The sequence below is a fragment of the Vipera ursinii genome (genome assembly GCF_947247035.1).
Source record: "Vipera ursinii genome assembly, chromosome: 2".
NCBI classification, from domain to species: Eukaryota; Metazoa; Chordata; class Lepidosauria; order Squamata; family Viperidae; genus Vipera; species Vipera ursinii.
The window spans coordinates 59,418,329-59,440,061 of NC_139513.1; the positions used below are offsets into that span (position 1 = coordinate 59,418,329).

Below are 21,733 nucleotides of genomic sequence, written 5' to 3' on the forward strand. Positions count from 1 at the left end.
AAATTTACCTGAATTTGGAGAACCGGCTTGCTTCTGGAAGAATGGCCCACCGGAAGTGCATGGATACCACTTCCGGAAGTCCGTTCTAGACATTGGAAGCCTGGAGGAGGCCTCCCAGGCCTAGAACAGTCCACCGGAAGTGCATGATGCCACTTCCGGAAGTCAATTCTAGGCATCGGATGCCCAGGCCTATATCACATACAGTAATACAACCATTTGTTCGGGTATTTGAATCCCACCACTGGCCACTCCTCACATTTTCAACTACGGCAGCATCCTCTGAGTCCCACAATCAAATGTCAGGCGCTTGGCAACTGACAGTTGCAGCATCCTGTGGTCATCTGATTGCCCCTTGCGATCTTCCCAGCTGGTTTCCGACAAGCAAAATCAATGGGGGAAAGCCAGATTTGCTTAACAGCTGCACTATTCACTTAACAATCCTGGGTTATTGTCATCAAATGAAAACCAGATAGGTCCTCACATGTTCACAACTTCTGACTTCCTGTTACTTTCATCTGATATTTTTTTCAACACTGACATAATCTGAATGGTTGCTAAATGGGAGTTCTTAAGAAAAGACTACCTATACCAGGGGCCTGCAACCTTGACAACTTTAAGACTCGTGGACTTCGGCTCCCAGAATTACTCAGCCAGCTGTCTGAGGAATTCTGGGAGCTGAAGTCCACAAGTCTTAAAGTTATCAAGGTTGCAGACCCCTGACCCATACTAAGGGTAATGCTAATAAAGAGTTGTCATTGTTATTAGATAAATGCCACTTATCTGTTACCACTCTCTGGCAGTATTGCATTGTTCCAAGCCTCATCAAGGGAAGAGAATAGACATTGGAATTCTGACAGAGCTACACCACAATAAATCCCTCTCTGGTAACACAGTCACAAAATTCAAGAGAAGCCTTGGATAGATTAGTAACTTTATTGCAGTACCAGCATCTCTAATAATAACAAAAACAGCTTCTAAAGAGCCTGAAAGTCTAGCTATATCATATGTATGTGCCAAGGTTTAAATCCTGAGTTGATTTCTCCAGCCTTTTCCTTGTAAAGGACAGCTTGAAAGCCATATCCCTTCGGGCTGTTGTGGAGCTGTTGATGGCATCTGTGCTGTGTTTGGATGGCCCAAGCTCTTCATCCCACCTTACCAGCTCCACTCCTAGGACCTCAATTCTTTAGCCCAGACATTTATATTGTTTTCACATTGTTACATTTGTTCCTGCACTCATGAAACCAAACAGGATAATTTCAGTGCTTTTGAGACTTCTGGCTTAGTTAAGCTTTTTGAACCCTATGTAACAAAAACAAAGAAAAAGATATCACAAAGATTAGTTTTTAATTACTTATTAATATATCTTTGCAGAAATGCAGCCAAGATGAACATTTAAATATACATTTAATAATCATTTCACTTAGATGGGGTTTGTGATGCTCTAAACCAGACATGTCAAACTCGCGACGTCACGTGACGTCGTGAGACATATCAGGACTATTTTGCCATTGCCAGCAATGGGGTGGGTGTGGCTTCCAGATGACGTGTCTGGCCCGCGGGCCGGCAGTTTGACACCTCTGCTCTCAACTGAGATTTGTTTAGCCAGAGATTATGGAATAAACCTTGTTGGATCCAGTTCTGGTCACAATGATATAAAAAGACCTGAGGCCTTGAAAAGAGTGCAGAGAAGAGCATCAAAGCTAGTAAAGGGTCTGGAAGCTAAATCCTATGACAAAAATTGAGGAAGTTAGGTATGTCTAGCATATCAAAGAGGATTATGAGGGACATGATAATAGTCTCCCAGTTCTTGAGAGGTTGTCACAGGTGATAAGGGGTTGATCTATTTTCCAAAGCATAGAGGGCAGGGCAAGAACTAATGGGTGGAAGGTCATTAAAGAGAGAGCCAATTTAGAACTAAGGAGAAATTTCTTGACAGGGAGAACAATGAATCAGTAGAATGGCTGGTCTTCAGAAGTTGTGAGTACTCCATCACTAAAGGCTTTCAAGAAGAGACTGGACAACCATTTGTCTGGAATGATATATAGGGTTTGAGCAGAGGGGTGTACTAGGAACAGAGGTCCCCATCCTTTCTGTCTCCACAGACCGGTGGCAGCAGAGCCAGTGGCGGCGGGCAAGGGGGAGGGGATGGTTTCGTGCATACAACCTAATCCCATGCATGTGCAAATAAAGCTTCACTGCTCATCCACTGCTTATGGAACTTGGTTTCCAACAGTCTGTGGACCGGTCCTGGTCTGTGGACCTGGGGTTAGGGACCCCTGGACTAGAAGACTTCCAAGATCCCTTCCAACCCTATTAATCTATGTTAATCTTAGCTGCACAAGCAGCTAAGCATAAAGCATGATTTATAAACCAGTTTATAAAGAGTGGCCTTCTTTACAAATGAGGTATATCCAATCCAACCAAGTCATATTTGGTTCATACAAAATGGGAATCCCTGTCAGTGGAAAACCTTTTTCTCAGTATGACCTTGAAAGTTGCACAGGGTTTCAAAAAGAAACAATAAAAGAATAGAATTACCAGGCATTCTGATTCTTTGAATAAGAGGGAAGAAAGATTCCAGGATACTTCGAATGTGGTGCACTAGTAGAAAAGAAACAAGAAACTGCTGTCAGAAAAGCAACCAAGTAGGTAATTAACATATCAGACCTTCACAGTTTGAGATATTGAAGAATTGCTGTTTCTGTCATAGTGATATCTTAAATTATGAATATAAGGCAGCTTGATTTACTACTGCATAAATCAATACGGATGAAACACTCACAAAGCCCAAAATATATTCCTGTTGTTTCTAGGGCTGCGAAAGTCATCAAGCCAATTCCAGTGGAAACTGTCCAGTCTACAGAAAGAAACAATGAGATTATATTTTGCCCTCTCTTTCTCCATGTGAAATCAATAGACTGTAATATTCACTTACTGTTATATTTATAATAGCAGACTAACAACGTTCCAACAGCAAAACAAAGAATGATAAAATGGAAGAATTCATCTGAAAAAAAAAAGAAAATATTCAAGGCTCTAATTTAATGGCTGTAATTTCATATATTTCCATGAAAATAAAGGTCTAATATTGGAAATTGTAGGCGAACGTACAGTATGTGCGTTTGCGTGTGTGTACATATGCATACACATACATACATATACACACACACTCATACACACACCTACATATATATGCATAACATGAATATTTTTATAACTTAAACAGCAGTAAAGTAGGTTAACTAACTTCACCCAGAGTCAATAAGGAAAATACTTCCCCATGTATATTAAGCAGAGGAGAACTTGAATGAAGTTCACAAGATTACACATTATGGGAGAAGGGAGTATATTCTGTTTACACACGGGTAGGTAACCTGAGCTGTAAACATAGTAAAATAATGATACTTGCTGATCAGTTTGAGGGACTGCCTGGTTATATTGGCCTGCTCCATTAAATCTGGCAAAGCGGGCGAGTTGTGGGTTCCAGGGAATGTGTCTTCTCTGCTGTAGTGTCTGTCTTATGGAACATCCTTTCTCTCTGTTCCCCCCTCCCAATTAGATTGGCCCCAACCAGTGGTGGATTCAAATATGTGAAACCGGTCCTCTGTGTAGATGCTGCTTCCAGAACTCCATTCTGGGCCTGGGCAACAAAAAATTAGCTACAGGTTCTGCCAAAGTGGTGCGAACCGGTTGAATCCCACCACTGGCTCAATCCCTTTTGCTATTCTGAACAGTCCTGAAGACCTGTTTATGTTCACCATGATGTAAAAAAGATTTTGAGACTCTAGAAAGAGTACAGAGAAGAGGAACAAAGATGATTAGGGGACTAGAGGCCAAAACATATAAAGAACGATTGCTGGAATTGGGTATGTGTAGTTTAATGAAGAGAAGGGTGAGGGGTGACATGATAGCAGTGTTCCAATATCTCAGGGGCTGCCACAAAGAAGAGGGAGTCAAGCTATTCTCCAAAGCACCTGAAGGCAGGACAAGAAGCAACGGATGAAAACTAGTCAAGGAGAGAAGCAACCTAGAACTAAGGAGAAACTTCCTGACAGTTAGAACAACTAACCAGTGGAACAACCTGCCTCCAGAAGTGGTGAATGCTCCAACACTGGAGGTTTTTAAGAAGAGACTGGACAGCCATTTGTCTGAAATGGTATAGGGTTTTCTGCCTGAGCAGGAGATTGTACTAGAAGACCTCCAATGTCCCTTCCAACATCATCATCATCATCATCATTATTACTATTGTTATTATTATTGTTATCATCATCATCATTATCATTATCATTATCATCATTATTCATTATCATTTTTATTCCTTTGGTTGCCTAGGATTTGTATCTTACTTTTCTGTGATATTTATTGATATGGATTTTTACATTTGTGATTTTTAACATTGTTCTTTTTATTTCATTGCTGTATGCTGCCCAGAGTTGTTTTTAGTGAGATGGGAAGCTGTATAAAATTTTATTAATAAAACAAATAAAACTGCTGAAAGTTAAAAAAAAACTAACTATGGTTATTTAGAGAAAAAGCATCTTTGCATGGATATGATTTGCACCTTATCTTTGTTAATGTTGTGTATAGGGAAAATACAAGATATGAATGTTATTTTTTTATTTAGTTATGCCAGTCTAGGATAGAAATATAAACATCAGGGCTTATGCCGTGCCTCTCAGAGACAATAATTTGTGATTTAAGTTTGTGATCAGTTATATTCTTACCATCTTTCCGAATCCTTGGAATCCACCATCTTGGGTGTTGGACTGAGTAACAAATATTATCTTCACATACTGTGGGAAATGAAATTTGAATTAAAATGTATGATTTGGCACCCCCAAAAAACCCTCAGTTAAGGGACTGAAGCTGACAAAAATCTGTTTACCCTCAAGCATTGTATTAAAGACGCTGCCTTTATCAAGTAGGCTCAGTTCCCTGAACTTTCTAATACAAGGAGAAGAACTATTGCTAGGAATTTCAGATGCCAGTGAAGTGAAGGCAGCAACTGAACCTTTCTGGTGGCATCTATCAATTACTCTACAGACTCTTTCACTTCCTATACATCAGAAGGATGCATAGCGCTCCCCTGACTGACTGGATGAACAGCATTAGGAACAAACTTCTAGATTTCCTATCCCTGCACAGAGAAGGTAAATCAGAGAATTTGTCCCGTCAACGGTTCCTTCAAAAGAGCCAGTATTTGAGATACATACAATATTTTTGTTTTTTCAAAAGTGACGTCCCTTCTGATGAGAAACCACCAGCCAAGGGGGCTTAGGTTGTCATATCTTAGACCAGTGATGGCGAACCTTTTAGAGACCGAGTGCCCAAACTGCAACCCAAAACCCACTTATATATCATCGGGTGCCGGGTGGGTGTGGCCCGTAGGGGGGTTGTGGCTAATTGGGTGGGCGTGGCCCATTGGGTGGGTGTGGCCCATTGGGTGGGCATGGCTGCGATGGTACCTGCAGACTGGGTGGGACTAAAAAATTCAATCAATCAATTCCAACTTTGCAAGAACTTTTTTTTCCCACGAGAAGTTAAAATTAATTAATTGAACCTTTTTTTTGGTACATGGCAGTGGACGCCTAAAGTGAAAAGGTTTTATAAAACCCAGCTGAAGGCCTAGGACTGGGGTGACGGCATGTGTGCCCACAGAGAGGTCTCTGCGTGCCACCTGTGGGACCCACGCCATAGGTTCGCCACCACAGTCTTAGACAAACAACTAACATATGATACAAATGAAACGTACATATCATGCAGAAGAAAACATAGAATTTTAAACAGTTATATTTACCAACTGCAGGTGTTCCTTCTGTCCTTGTATTTTCTGATAAATAACAAGTTTGCATTTTAAAAAGGCATTTCATTGTTCAAAAAAGGACTCATTTATGCATATCATGTTTGTTACAATAGAGCTGAGCAGCACAAAATGGTAGTTCTCTCAGCTGCCTTGAGCTGTTTGAAGTAAGGCCATATGAATTTTTTTTTGTATAAATAAGTAATAAAGAAAGATCTGGAGAAATTACTATGGTCTGCAACAGATCAACAAGGATGCCTATTATTGTTAGAGACCATATTGGACTTGTGATATTCAGTGGTGTTCTATTTATTGTTTTCTTAAATAAAACATATTATTTAATATTCACTGCAATGAAATAATTCTAATTATTATTATAACATCAAACAAAAAACCTTAGGCTAGCCAGAATTCTTGTGGTGGATTGTCATACATTTTCTTTAGCTCTGAAACACAAACTTTCTTAAGCTCATAACCTTTAGTTTCAAATGTATGTCTAGTTCAATAATCTAGGCTTTTTCTTAAAAAACAAACTCTTTAGAACCCACAAGCCGTATTTGTTTAGAATGTGTGTGTGTGTGGTGTGTGCCAAGAATGTGTGGATTATATACAGTAGAAAGTTTTTTTTTCAACCACAAAGATTTGATAGTCGTGAAATTATCACTTATATCACCTTTCACTTTTATATCACTTTTCTTGTTTTTATCACCCTGTTGTGATTCTAATTCATTGACTCAAACAATTATATTATATTTTAAAAGATGCAAAAAACAAAATAAAACCTTTGTTGCAGTTGCCACTAGCGGATTAACACCAGACCAATAATAAAGCAGAAAACAAAAACTAATCAGGGAACTGCCAAGGAGAAAATCACACACCAACCATCAGTGGCAGGGCAATCTACTGTATATAAACAGACAGCAAACCCCGCCTTCATTAACACTGATGATGTTATCTAGTCTGATAATGAAATGTCTGCAACCAAACAGCTAACCTCACAATACCCTAAGAACTGCACTACAGTTTTCTTGGCAGAGTTTTTCAGAAGTGGTTTGTCATTGCCTCTTTCTTAGGGCTGAGAGAAAGTGACTGGCTCAAGATCTCCATGCCCAAGGCAGGACTAGAGCTCATGGCCTGATGCCTTAACCACTACACCACCAATTCTTTGGGTTTACGTAGAAGCCCTCAGATTCTATAACAAAAAGCAGTTTTTTTGATGTGAGCCTCATACCTGTTTCAGAGTATGGAATAATTTCAGTGGACAGATCTAAAATGACAAAAATATACAAAATTGACAAATTAATACATGTTTGTTCAAAATTGCTCCAGGTCATGCTGGGTTTGAAACATGGAAATTTTTCAAACAAGGAGAATTTGAGAAGTAACAGAAAGATTTTCATAGGAAGGAAGGAAGCTGTATTATTCCAGTCATCCTTCACCGTTGTTTTACTCTTCAGTTTTCACGAATCTTCAAAACGTGATGACGAGGAGGAAAAAATCTGGCCTGTTTTCAGAGGACTGCAGCCCATTTGTGGAATTGCTTTCTAGAAAAGAGGCTGATTTGAAAAGAAAGGAAAATGATTTCACGAGGGCAGCAGCCATCTGGACTTGCAAAAAAAAAAAAGATTTATCCATCTGAAGAGCTACCGAGGGCCAGATTCTGGGACGGGAAAGAGGGACTAGGGGCCTGGGTCATGCAGAAAGAGATAGGAATTCTAGCCCTCTTTTTCAATGGCTGCTTGCAAGCATATTTGATATGGTTCCCATACAGTGATGAGCTTATGTGGGTATTAGACCTTTCTGCCAATTTCAGTAATGGTATATGTACGTTTGTGTGAATATGCATGTTACACAGGTAGACCTTCACTTACAGCCATTTGTTTGGGGACTGTTCAAAGTTACAACAGCACTGAAATAAGTGACCTATGATGTTTTTCACACTTACGACTGCTGCAGTATTCCCGTGGTCAAATGATCAAAATTCAGGCACTTCACTTGGCAACTGGCATGTATTTATGACAGTCCCAGGGTCATATGATCACCATTTGTAGCCTTCCCAGCTGGCTTCCAACAAGTAAAGTCAATGAGGGAAGCCAGATTCACTTAACAAGTCCAATGATTCATTTAACAACTGTGGCAAAAAGATCATAAAACGAACCACAACTCACTTAACAACTGCCTTGCTTCGCAACAGAAATTCTGGGCTCAATTGGGGACATAAGCGGAGGACTTCCTGTATCTGCACGCACACGCATGCACACACACACACACACACCTTCCCTGTGCTGAAATGACGGGCACCCACTTTTGTACACAGTCAACTGCCTGAAAAGGTACAGAATCTTTTTTCTGTGGTTAGTCACAGCAGGAAACCAGCAACCCACAATATATTGCTCAAATGGGGCGAATCCACTGCTGCTTTTTCCGTCTTTTCAATCTTACTGCTCACGCCCTTTGATGTTGAGATGGAGGAGGCTCAGACTTAGATTTTAATTTAGACTTAAACTTAGACTCCAAATGACACTACTGAAAAATTCCATCTCCATCTGCAGGGAGCCATTTATTGATTTGATACCACGAAGAAGGAAGTTTATGTCACTTTTCTTTCCCCTGGTTCTGCCCTCTGGCAAAAGCAGAAAGAGAGATGAGCATGAGTTTGAATGAGTCTATTCCCTTGTACCTCCCCCCACCCCACCCAAAATTTGCTCCACAATCTGTGAGCTAAGAATGCCCACTAGGTCTCTGAGGCCTCACTCCTGGTAATATAAACATAAGGACCAGATTATTTTATCACTGGAGGTTTTAAGAGGACAGCTATTTGTACGGAATAGTATAGGGTCTCCTGCCTGAGCAAGGGGTTGGGCTAGAAGATCTCCAAGGTCCCTTTCAACTCTGTTATTCCGTATTTTACCTTGTTGTGGACTCTCTGTTAACTCCCCCAAAGAACTTGCATCTTCACTTTCTTCTTCCATTTCTGCTTTTTTATTCCGTTTTTGTTTCCTGCCTTTGAAATGATGAAAAGGAAAAAAAATACCGTTAAGAATTTACTTATCATGAAACAAGATGGAAGATGTGCAGTTTTAGATACCTGCAATAGCTGCTAGCAATAGGCTTGACCAAATATTAATAACATTCCTCTGGTTTGTTGCTGAGGTTGGCTATTTTTTCAGGGTTTTGCATCTTGAATAACTTAGGAGATCCCTAAGCAGTGGGTGCACAACCTTCCTCAGACCACAGATGAAGAAGTCCATTTTTAATTTTAGTAAGGAAATGCAATTCATATGAATGTACTTTACTTTTTTCTTCCTTTGTTACATTAAAATTACATTTTTGCAAGGGTTCTGGGTACTGGACTCAAGGCTTTGGGCCTTATGTTGTACTTTCTTCCCCCCCCCCCCCAAAGCTGACTACAAAAATCAAAAGCCACTCTGTATTTTTAGAGTCTATAAAAATAAGCATCAGTGTAATAAAACCACAGGAAACACAGCCATTTACTGTAGATTACTGAACTCACTTATACTTAGATTGGACCTGCAGATACCGTATGTAATACTGCTGGCATCCCAGAATACAAAAGTAATTTTTCATGTGACTGTTTCATTTATTTAAATGTTGATCTGTCCAGAGAGTGATTTACATCCAAATATTTACATCCAATTCAGGAATGTCTAAATTTAGAATTCCACTGGGGTGTAAAGCTATTATCATAGCAACCTAACTCAAACTGGTTTAAAATAGCCTTTCCCTCCAAATGCTTGTGGAAGAAAATGCCAAAACAAAATGGGTGTCTGCTTTTTGGAAGTGTTCATTTTAGCAAAAACAGGCACTCAGTATATAAAGTATGCCTACTATCTGGTCTGCCTATCTTTGTGTGAATATTTAAGGAATGTGTGTAATTGCACTGGCGGATGGTTAATTCAAAAACATAAACAGTTCTATTTGTTCCCAAACCAGTTGCTAATAACTCAGTTTGCGTTACCTTGCTGTTCTGCTTTTTCAGGTGAAGCCGCAGAATCTGAAATATTCATTGTTGGGCTATAAAAACAGAAAGAGATTGTACAAAACAGCTTAACTCCTTAGTTCTTTTTCATTCCCCTTAACAGCAATACAGCACAATAGTCTTGCATTTGATTTTTTAAGGACAAGAATTCTGTTGTGTTCTTTAGTGCCACATGAAACTACACTGAAGCACTGATTAGGGATTTGGGTTACATGTGCTCTTATGTTAAGAATTTAGACCAGGGGTGTCAAACTCAATTTCATTGAGGGCCGCATCAGCATTGCGGTTCCCCTCAGGGGGCCGGGTGGGTATGGCCAGGGTGGGCGTGGCCTAGTGGGTGGGCGTGGCTAGAGTGTGTATGGCCTACTGGGTGGGCGTGGCCAGCTCTACATCGTTCACATCAAGGGTGCCTATGGGGGCCTGGGCAGGAGTGGGACAGATTTGAGCGTCTCTGGCAGAAGAAGGGTCTCTGGGCCAGGGCCAAGGGAGTGGGGGCCGTTCCCTCACTGTTTCCAGGGTGGCTTCGCGGGCCACATGAAACCACTTGGCGGGCCGGATCAGGCCCCCGGGCCTTGTGTTTGACATGTCTGATTTAGAGTATTCTCACTTCTTTTTCCTTATACAGGTAGTCCTCAACTTACAACAGAATTCACTTAACACATGTTTCACTTAGCAACAAAAATTTGGGGTTCAATTGTAGTCATAAGTTGAGGACTACCTGTATAATTGCTTTTGTATGTAGAAAGTCAATAGGCTATCAAATGAAGACTACATTCCTACTTATCTGGGAACAAGATCCAATTAAATCAGTAAAGTTTATATTGAGTGCAAATGTATTAGACTTGTTTGAGCATGTATGAACTGAAAATGCTTTTAGACATCCTTCGGACAGTCCGATGAAGGAAACCCGTTCATGAGATTGTCCATAACTAATGGATTAGATGTTTTTTTCAAATGATCTATTTTCATTCTACGTGATAGGAAATATTCATTGTGCAAAATAAGTCGTGTATGAATCTATTTAATTATAGAGGGGCAGTATTTTCAAGTGAAAAACTGTGAGCATGAAGCAAAAAATCTGCAACAGCTGAAACAAGCAAATTAACTAGCAATGCTATTGTGTAAATTCTCATATGTTATGGGAATAACCTGTTGGCCTTGCTGTTTAAAGGCAAGCTCTTTAAAACTCTAAACTCTTAAACTCTGTATGAAAGACATATAGAGAGCTAGTGAATAATCCTTGTTGGAGCTTTAAGAAGTGGGTGTGTATCTTTCTGTGTCAGAGTATCAATCATAAAGCAAATATGGGGTGGGGTGGGTGGGGTGCAGCAAGTCACAACCAAGTTATGGATGTTGTGTGAGATGTTGTTCCAGGCCACCTGACTCCTACCATGAACAGCAGTCCGAAAGCATGTTCCAGGCCACATGGAAATGAATGTGGATTGAGATTGAAAGGAAAACAATAATTACACTTTCACTTCCTGTCAAGACAAATGGTGGCCTTTTAAAATACAGTTATCAGTTATAGTTAGCCTGGATCTGTTCACTTCTTTTCTGATCTTTGAAGGCAATTATTTCTGATTAAGAAAAACAAAATTTCAGAACCAGGTCTTATTTAATAGTGTCAATGCTCACCTTTGACCAGAGGATTTTTGGACCTTAGTCACTTTTCCAGGGTGCAGGAAGATGTTAATTCCTAAGGAAGGAACCAGAAGCAAATTTGTAACAAGCTGGGACCATTTTTATCTTTTTAAACATTCACAGCACATTGAAACATTCATAGCCCATTTCTCTCTACCAGTACTCCTGTGTGAGGAATTATCATAAAGAATCAGAAATAAGTTGGAACAGCTGTTGTGACCTTGGCATTCCCCAGATGTGCTGGAATTCACGTCTTCTATAGTGGAATTGGGCTGGAAGGACAGACCTTAACAGACCAATTGCAGGAAAGTCAGATAAGGTTGAAGTTCCCTGCCATTGTTCACCAGTTACAATTCAGAACTGAGGACAAGCACACAATTAAACATACAAGGCAGTTTCTCTTCACATTTATATTGCTATAATTTATAAAAAATAATAAAAGTGGGAGGAAGGAAGGAAAGAAAAAGAAAAAGAAAAAGAAGAAAGAAAGAAAGAAAGAAAGAAAGAAAGAAAGAAAGAAAGAAAGAAAGAAAGAAAGAAAGAAAGAAAGAAAGAAAGAAAGAAGAAAGAAAGAAAGAAAGAAAAAGAGATTTTCTTTTTTTCCATCTCCCTGATAAGGCAGCCCTGGGCAGTTTACAATCTTGTTTCATTTCTAAAATCAGCAACATCATCTATTCTAGGGCTTTTCTGAATTTTACTTAATTAGTCTTGATTGAACCCATGAATCCAGACCTTGCATTTGATCTCATGTGCTTTAGAGGAAGAACAGAGATAGTGCTGGGTGTTGTGAGCAAGCCAGAATACCCAGATCAACACATTCATTCTGTTTCATATAGTATTGTTCATTATGTCTGGCTGAGGCTAAATATTGCCTTGCATCTAAACAGAGGTCTAGCACAACTATCATATGGGAAATCAGGAATCACTTTTTAAAAATAATCAATCTGTCCACATTTTAAAACTCTTTCAAAAATGATAAATCTGATCATCTTTTAAATAATAAATCTGACTACCTTTTAAAAATGATAACTTTTTAAAATGATTAATCTAACCTCAGGATTGGTAACAGATAATAAATACTGTTGTTGATTTATTGACCCTTTTCCTAAGACATTCCTGCAACATAATACATTGACTTAAATTTGTTGATAACTACTAAATTTGTTATCGCAAACCAGCAGGAAACAGGTTCATACAGTATGTTTTTGACCAATGATATTTAAAAATATGGGAAAACTTTGAAAAATTAACGCAACAAGCTTTAAAAAACTAAGGATAGTTTTATTCAAAGTGGGTCATTAATTGTATGAAATATTAACAAACTTTATATAATGCATTACAACTGATCAAATACATTTCCAGATAAAAATACTGAATAAAGATTTTTAATTTTTGCAGTTCTCTTGAGAGAAGAAATATATACAATCCTTCTAAATTTTGGGTTGTTTCTCTTTATGTTCCTTGTACAGTGTGTGTGTGTGTGTGTGTGTGTGTGTGTGTGTAAATATAAAATTCTGTTGTTTTACAAAAAGCAATTATTTTCTTGCAAAAAAGGACTGACATTCCATGCAGAATCAGATAAGGTATTGTGTTTACAATGAAAGAAACACATACTCATCATCCATAGAGCATATGCAGATTTAATATGCATCTAAGATTGATATTATATGAAAAGCACTGTAATTCCATTTATTCTGTGATGAATTATGTTTCAAACTAATGCTAATTATGTTACTGTTTCAAACCTAGTGTGGTAACAGTTCTGTATTTATTTATGAGAAGCAGAGGCCTCCCTATTCCAGACAACTGGGGGCGGGGGGATAATCATAAAAAACTAAAAGACAATAAAAAGACGTTTCCATGCATCTGGACAAACACACCGCCATGGCAGAATCATAATTGATAAGGCATCCATAAGCACCCTAAGATGTGGGTTGAACAGCCAAGTTTTCTAAGACTTCTGGAACATCATCATGATGTGAACAAATGGATCTCTGAAGAGATTTTATTCCAGAGGACTAGCACCATGACAGAGAAGGCAAGGACCTCTTCATTCCAGAAGGCCATAGAACCATGGCAACTAAACACTCCTTTCAGGTTATAAAGGTATCTATAGAAGACTACATCTAAATAGCTCAGAGTTGAACTGTGAAGTCCTTGGTGCTCTCTAAACTTGGTGGTTTGCTTCCAGAGATTTTGCTACCAGATTAGTTAGCAATGAAGATGTAAGGTCCCAGAACCTTTCAAAGATATTAGCAAGTCTGGTAACAAAATGTCTGCAAGCAAACAAACATTCATGGTTAGAAATTCATGGTTAGTAAGTGACTTCCTGCTGAGCCCATCCCACTGGGGATGGACCCTGGACTACTCACTTCCTGGCAGCTAATTGAGAAAGGTGAATGCTGCTGCCAGCCTCTTACTAGTAACAAGTTTAATTTAATTGATTTGACTCTAATTTTTGGCTATAACCCAGTTTGGCTGACCAGAAAATATATAATAATGAAATAGAAGTGAGATAAACCATAGGTTTTATGGGAGATGCTGAGAGGTGTGTCAGAATAGGGATCAAACTAACAGATGTCTGATGTGGGGAGTTCTAAAATGCTGCCTTCACTTTCGCTTTGAAATGGTTACAACCCCCTAAAGATTTGCGGTTCATTTACCTTTATACCACTTTGGTTTGATTGGCTGTGTTTGAAATTTAATAAAGAACAGTTTGCTTAATCAGGGGTCACAGTAAGACATTCTTTACTTAAATATGGTACACTGAATAATATTCAGTTAGCTGGATTTATACACAGTAAATATGCTACACCATTAGCCATGATTTATATGTTACGGTGGCTGGGTTCACACAACGTACTAAACCAAAAGCAAATAAATATGGCACATAAACCTGGGCACTGCCTTTGATTATTGCTTGAAAATTTATCTTTGTGTGGGTAGTCAAAATGAGATTGTAAAAAGCCTAATTTATTTCCTCCCAGAACTACAAGTCCTACTGATTCGAAACAATTAACTTTAAATAGTTTTAGGTTCTGATAAAACATGTAACATGGAGACTTGCCAGATATGCTGTTGCCCCTTATGCAGACTGAAAAATCAGCACAACATATTTCCATTATACCTTAATTTCCTTTCCTGAGATCAAAGCAGATGAATTTGGAACTTTTGTTAATTTAACAGGAATCATATAATAGAAGGAGACACTAACCAGATCATCTTTACTGAAGATAAAGGTAGATAGCATAGTATTTAATAATGAGAACCAAAAGTTTTCTGTCGGGCTAGACAGATATCAAAAGAATTCACTTACCAGTAGAAAACCTGGGCTTCCATCAGAGTGTCATTCAAATATCCAGAACCAAATAAAAGTTTGGTGGAAATATTAACACAGAAGGCTAATAAACTCCCAGAAGGAACATCCCCTAAACAAATCTTTCTGGTCTGATTAGTTACACTCCTCTTCCTGCTATAGTCTATTTGACCGGATTTAGTTATTACTCATAGGCTTTGTTACCAATTGCAAAAGCTGTATGCTAATGAGCTCATGTTAATTTTATTTAAATTTAACTGTTGCATAATAATGTGGTGTTATAGTCATGTAATGTAATTTGTTCCTGTTTATGTTAAATATTGTGACAGAAGGGAATAATGACCTCCCTTCAAAGTGTTACCGAGTAGCTGAAATTCTGAAAAATGTTTAAACATGTTCTGATTGATAACCTAAATCTTTCTGCCTCTTCTAATGTCCAAAATTTCAGATACAAATGTTTGTCATCTGTTTAAAAGTATCCTTAAGACCAAATGACTATAGAATAGGGGTGGGGAGCTATGGCCCTTTTATGACTTATGGACTTCAACTCCCAGAAGTCCACAAGTCATAAAGAGGCCACAGCTCCCCACCTCTGCTATAGAATATTTAAAAATGTATTTATTTGAGAGCACAGATACTGTGTTTGGGAGCAGATAGAAGATGACCATTCCAAAATTAGAGCATTAAACTTCTTGTATAACAATACTTGGGAGTTCATATTTCATAACAGGCATTATTCCTCAACATTCTCATGAACATCTAGTGCTATGAAATAAGAGTGCATTCTACTCTAGTGAAGTCATTGCCCCATACATGTCTTCATCAGCTGTGACACATATAATTACTTCTAATGCTTTGGCATTCACAGAATGCAGTTCTTTGCAACTTTAAAGCAAGGAGCCGAACCTGCATCTAAGTATATGTCTGTGATAGATATACCTTGGGCACAGCAGCCTTTCAACAGAGCAGAAAGTATTATAGATTGTAGACATTCACATTTTAAAGCATCTCCCTATCTTTTCTCTATGCAGGTTATAAGGAAGTGGCTTGTTTCTAAACACTCATATGATAGTTTGATTTATACTCTACTTGCAAATAAGTAATCTGAGTTTCCTTATCTAACATTTCAATAGGAGAAGATTCTTGTCTGGCTGCAGGGTGGGGGAGGGTGGGGGTGGGGTTGCAATGCTACTCTGACAATGTCAGCAGAGCCAACCAGGCAGAAGGCAAGAGGACGTCATTCCACAGACAGCAGCCATGTGGTCCAACTGTCAAGAGTTGTGTGAGATTTCTGTCTGTTCACAGATTTGTTGCATATAATAATAATTTTACTATGATTGCAAGAGGTGCTAAGTATTCCATACAATTTGGTGGTCCAGACTCTAATCTTCTAACCTACTATGGCTCTTTTCTGATAGTTCCATTTGGCCAGTTGGTTTTTGTATCTTCCTAACCTTGGTATGTTGTTTCAATCCATTCAAGATTTCATTTTGCTTTAGAGCAGGGGTCTTCAAACTTGGCCCTTTTATGAGTTGTGGACTTCAACTCCCAGAATTCCTCAGCCAGGCTGGCTGAGGAATTCTGGGAGTTGAAGTCCACAACTCATAAAAGGGCCAAGTTTGAAGACCCCTGCTTTAGAGTGTTTGTGGCATCACAATTCAAGAACCAAGCTAGTTATATAATGAATTCCTGCTGACTCTACGGACACTTGATCCTAGCAATTCTTGCCATCTTTGAAAAGGTAAAGGTTTCCCCTGTCCAGGTGTTTCTGATTGTAGGGGGTGGTGCTCATCTCCATTTCTTATCTGGGGGAGCCAGCATTGTCCAAAGACCCTTTCCATGGTCATGCAGCCAACATGATTATGCTGAGGTGCACGAAATGCTGTTACCTTCCCACTGAAGGGGTACCTATTTATCTATTTGCATTTTCATGCTTTTGAACTGTTAGGTGGGCAGGAGTTGGGGCAAGTATCGGAATCTTGCCCCATTGTGCGCTCGGTCTTGAACCCAGGCTGTCAGTTTTCTCTGACCTTAATTATAACTTGTAATTGTCTCTAAGGACAATTTGATTAATCTCTTGGATCCTATAGAGAAGATGACAAAATGTGGGCTGGACTGTATTCTTCATTAGATGGAGGCAGTACTTGTTGAACGATTACACCCTCATCAGCTCTGTATTGAGCTGGGCTGAAGCATTATATGGTAAATTATACTGAAAGGTTACTGGCAGTGGTAGACATAAAAAGATCCAGTAAACCTGGTGGATAACAAGCTGAATTATGAACTGCCAATGTGATATTGTTACCAAAAAAAGAGCAAATGCAATTCTAGGGTGTATTAACTGAAATACAGGATCAAGATCAAGTGAAAACGTTCTTTCCAGTCTATCTAGTTCATATCACACTGGGATAAAATGTTGCATCCAGTTGTGGACAGTACATTTTAAGAAGCATTTTGATAGACCAGAACATGGCCAAAGGAAAGCGAACACAATGATAAAGGCCCTAAAAGAAAAACTTGTAAGGGATATTTGGAGATATTGGGCAAAAATTCAGTCTGGGGAAGAAAAAAAAACTATGGCTAGTTACGATGGCTTTTTTCAATTATCTGAAGGACTGTCCTGCAGAAGATGGGGCAGAATTGTGCAGGGTTGTTCCAGAAGACAACTGTGCAAGAAACAATGGATATAAATGACAAAGCAGTGTTAGATTTCGGTTGGAAAATGTTCCTTGCTGTAAGAGCTGTTCAAACAAAGAAATGGGCTGCCTCTGGAGGTGATGGATTCTCCTTTGCTGAAGGTTTTAAGCAGAGCCTATTAAATATTGCATAGAGCTCACTACAGGCAGTCACTCAAACCAAACCCATCACATTATTGCCTGTGGTCTTTGATGATGTGATTCCAATCAATCTATTTCAATAGGGAGGGTTCACTCTTTCACATCAGGAAAACACTCGTCACTTGCTGAGCCTCCAATTATTAAAGAGGCTGGAAGAGGGTTTCCGTGCTATTACAGAACAAGCCTACTATTCTACAAGATGTCCATGTCTACTTTAGCTATTAGCTATTTTACTTAATCCGTGGGTTTATACACTATGCAAAGAAAACCACAGTCTGGCCACTTTGGTTTTGCCTTAGCATGGGATGAGAAATCTGCCATTGTGTGCTATAAACCGTGTTTTATGATGACTTGAGTGAATATTGTGGTGGCTTATTCAGTAAAGCATTCATTTACCAAATATGCTACATATAAACAAACCAAGGCTTAGCATGATATGCAATGTCTGATTTTCTTCAGAACAGTATGTTCATCTGGAAAAAAAAGGTAGAGAGTTAGAGAGTAATGAAGGTGAGCTTGACAAACATATGCAGGAACTGCTACCTAGGCAAAGGATCATTTTAGATCTAACTTTCTTTGAAAGGTTTGAGAGAGACTGGTGCCCTGCAACTCAAAATAGCCCTAAAGAAATTGTATTATTTGAACCCATGGCAGGTTTCAGGCCATATGTACTATGTAAACTGCATTAGTTACACTTGTAGATCACCTAGAGCAGACATGTCAAACTCGCGACATCATGTGACGTCACACAACGTATCGGGACGGTTTTGCCATTGCCGGCAATGGGGTGGGCATGGCTTCCAGATGACGGGTCCGGTCCATGGGCCAGCAGTTTGACACCGCTGACCTAGAGCAACAGCAGAATTAAGACAATGCAATCCTCCTGGTCCTTCATGATCTCTCAACAATTTTCAGTACAATCAATTGTGGTGTCCTTCTGGACCATATCTCTAATCTTCTGGACTGGAGACAGTGGCATCGCTCTGCAATTTTTTTTCCCCTTTTTTATGAGGTGGCAATGTCAGTTGGGGGAAGTTGTGGTTCCCTCCAGAGACTCCTACTCATTCCTTTTCCCATTTTTCTATTAATTAAAAAGGCTGGGGAGAGGAGTCATCCATTGGCTCAAGGTCCTCTATCATGAGCAGATGCTGTGGATACTTAGCTATATATTTCAGTTCCAGGTCAAACTGATAGAAAAATGGCCAATGTCTGGACCATGTCAGTTACTAGATGTGGCGGAATAGATTCAGACATAATCCTTCTAAGATGGAGTGGCTTTGGATTTGTGGCATTAGTTCCAAAGAAATACCATTTGTGAGCCTGAATGGAGTTGTTTCTCCCCATTTAGAGGTGGTTCACAATCTGGTGTTTCTCCTGAACTCACACCCCTTGCTTGATGAGTAGGAGGCAGCTATGGCCAGGAGGACATTCACACAGTTACAGCTTGTGGAATAAATGCACCCATTACTGCCTTGGGAAGCCCTGTTCACAGTCATTCCTGTCTGAATCGCTTCCTTTTGGGATTATATAATGCATTTTATATGGGACTATCCTTGAATAAAACAAGCAACATAGCTTGATCTAGACCCAAGTGCCTTCTTATACTGCGTTGATAGTAATTGGCAGAGACTGGCTCAGTCTAAGTTTGTTCAACCATGGATCCTTTCCATTTCTGAATCTAACATGGTAATTTATGAGGGTAATTTAATTTGCCTGCAGATCTAATTTTAAACATGAGATGACTAGGCCACTGGTGATACCTATGTGACATATTCAGAAGGATGTAGGGATATCATGAAAATGCACACTTTGTCCCCAGGCTTAATGAATATAACTGCCTGTCTCACATCCTGTTTTCTCAATATCAGTTGATGCTTCAACATTTGCTTGGGTTCTAGATTTCAAAGGTATTCAGTTGATGATTTCCAAAAATCATGTCATTATAACCTTAATTATCTTAATTATCCATCTGAATTATCGCATACCAAGGAAACAAATTGGGACACATGGTAAGGCTCAAAATACATATCCACAAGTTTATTCTGCTATGAGCAGAAAATCTTACTCAGTCATTACTCACCGCACAGCCTAGCTAGCATGTATAGCCGGTTGTTAAAATACTTGTACATCCATGAACAACATAGTGTGTAGCTCCAAACTGGAATAGACCTCTACTGGAATAGTCTACACACCGGGGGGGGGGGAGAAGGATTTTTGTGTACTTTGTAAATTATTGCTCCTATTTTAGCAATATTTTAAAGGTATCTTTATTATTTAGACACAGTTGGGGAACAGATCTTTATTCACTCATTCAGAGCTTTCTGTGTTGCTTTTTGATGAAAAAACCCCAAAAAAGGATAGGAGAGATTCAGGCACAAAGTCACTGGGGATCCAGCAGCATATACCGTAAATGTTATTCTTATTATTGTGTCACAAACATTTGATTAAAGCCCCACACATAAGAAAAGAGTAAGACTTCGATTGAACTTTTATGTCTGCCCTCTTGACTTTTTAAACCAATCTGCAGACACCCATTTCCAAAGCAAAATGCAGTGAAGTAAGTAAATATTTTTTAAAAATCGGAGGGAGAGAGGGAGGGAGGGAGGAAGGAAGGCAAAACCCAAACAAACCATATAATGAGTTAGTGTGATATGTGAATTCTGCCCATATATAGCAGCCATCTAAACAGACTATGTTCAAGGAACATGCAACTCTGACTAAATCTGAAGGTGTTTTCTTAAATTTAGCTTTTAAGGCCCTGAGCTTTAGTACCGGGTAGTTTTCCATTGTGATAGTTTCTTTCAAAAAGAAAAAGAAAAAGAAAAAGAAAAAGAAAAAGAAAAAGAAAAAGAAAAAGAAAGAAGAGAAAGAGAAAGAGAAAGAGAAAGAGAAAGAAAGAAAGAAAGGAAGGAAGGAAGGAAGGAAGGAAAGAAAGAAAGAAAGAAAGAAAGAAAGAAAGAAAGAAAGAAAGAAAGAAAGAAAGAAAGAAAGAAAGAAAGAAAAGAAACAAAGAGTAAAAAGTCTAGCTTGCAATGTATTGGGGGGAAAACAACATCAACTAATATTATTCTGCCAAACAGAAGCTTATTCCCATTATGCGATATTAAAACTGCAATCTGCTTTCAACATTCCCTACACAGTTCACAAAATATTAGCCATTTCACTCTTTGGATCAAAAGGACGGTTCTAGACTCCTGCTCCTTAGCTAATGGAGTAGAAACATGATCACAGAACAGCAATAGGTACAGTTCAAATCAGTGGTGAGATTCAGCTGGTTCGTACCTCTTTGGCAGAACCGGTAGCTAATTTTTTGTTGCCCAGGCCCAGAATGGACTTCCGGAAGTGGCATCCACACAGAGAACTGGTTGTTCACATATTTGAATCCCACCACTGGTTCAAACTAGAGGCAGAACCAAAAATAACTAACTACTTTTAGGTTTAGCGCTGTATGTGAACCTTCTCAAAAGTGTTCTTATGGTCGTATAGTCTTATATTATTTTTCTTGTAGGTTGGGGAAATAAGAACAGACTGGTTTAGTTTCAGCCTTGAATAGTAAATAATATAGCTTGCCTTGGCGTGCAAAGGAGGGCACATTTGCCTCACTGCTTCAGGGAGCAAGATTTTTTTTTGAGCCTATTTTGATAAATAGAGCCAAATGACCGTTCAAACCATGCCATAGTTTAAAGAAAATCATGTTCAAAACATCATAAGAAGATAAATCTAAACCGGGGATACTATTTCTTAACTTTAATGTTTTGAAATCCTCACTATATAGAAGGTCACACAATTTGGTTAAAGCCATGTAGAATTTTGCTGAATTTTACACTGAAAATATGAAATAGAATAGAATAGAATAGAATAGAATAGAATAGAATAGAATAGAATAGAATAGAATAGAATAGAATAGAATAGAATAGAATAGAATGGAATGGAATGGAATGGAATGGAATGGAATGGAATGGAATGGAATGGAATGGAATGGAACGGAATAGAACAGAATAGAATAGAATAGAATAGCAGAGTTGGAAGGGACCTTGGAGGTCTTCTAGTCCAACCCCCTGCTCAGGCAGCAAACCCTATACCATTTCAGACAAATGCTTCCCCAGGTAGTATTCAAACTTTTTTTTCATCAGTGCAAT

At 38.9% G+C, this 21,733-nt stretch overlaps 1 protein-coding gene across 1 annotated transcript; it reads right to left on the reverse strand.

Moving 5' to 3' along the window:
* Positions 1-924: 924 nt before the first annotated feature.
* Positions 925-14,801, reverse strand: TMEM40 (transmembrane protein 40). The gene is made up of 11 exons (XM_083356507.1): positions 14,758-14,801; positions 11,436-11,496; positions 9,780-9,835; positions 8,712-8,804; positions 7,032-7,067; positions 5,798-5,830; positions 4,725-4,793; positions 2,936-3,007; positions 2,783-2,857; positions 2,539-2,601; positions 925-1,299 (listed from the first exon to the last, which is right to left on the reverse strand). The coding sequence occupies exons 3-11, from the start codon at positions 9,826-9,828 to the stop codon at positions 1,280-1,282; spliced, it is 510 nt and encodes a 169-aa protein (XP_083212633.1). The 5' UTR covers positions 9,829-9,835; positions 11,436-11,496; positions 14,758-14,801; the 3' UTR covers positions 925-1,279.
* Positions 14,802-21,733: the final 6,932 nt, after the last annotated feature.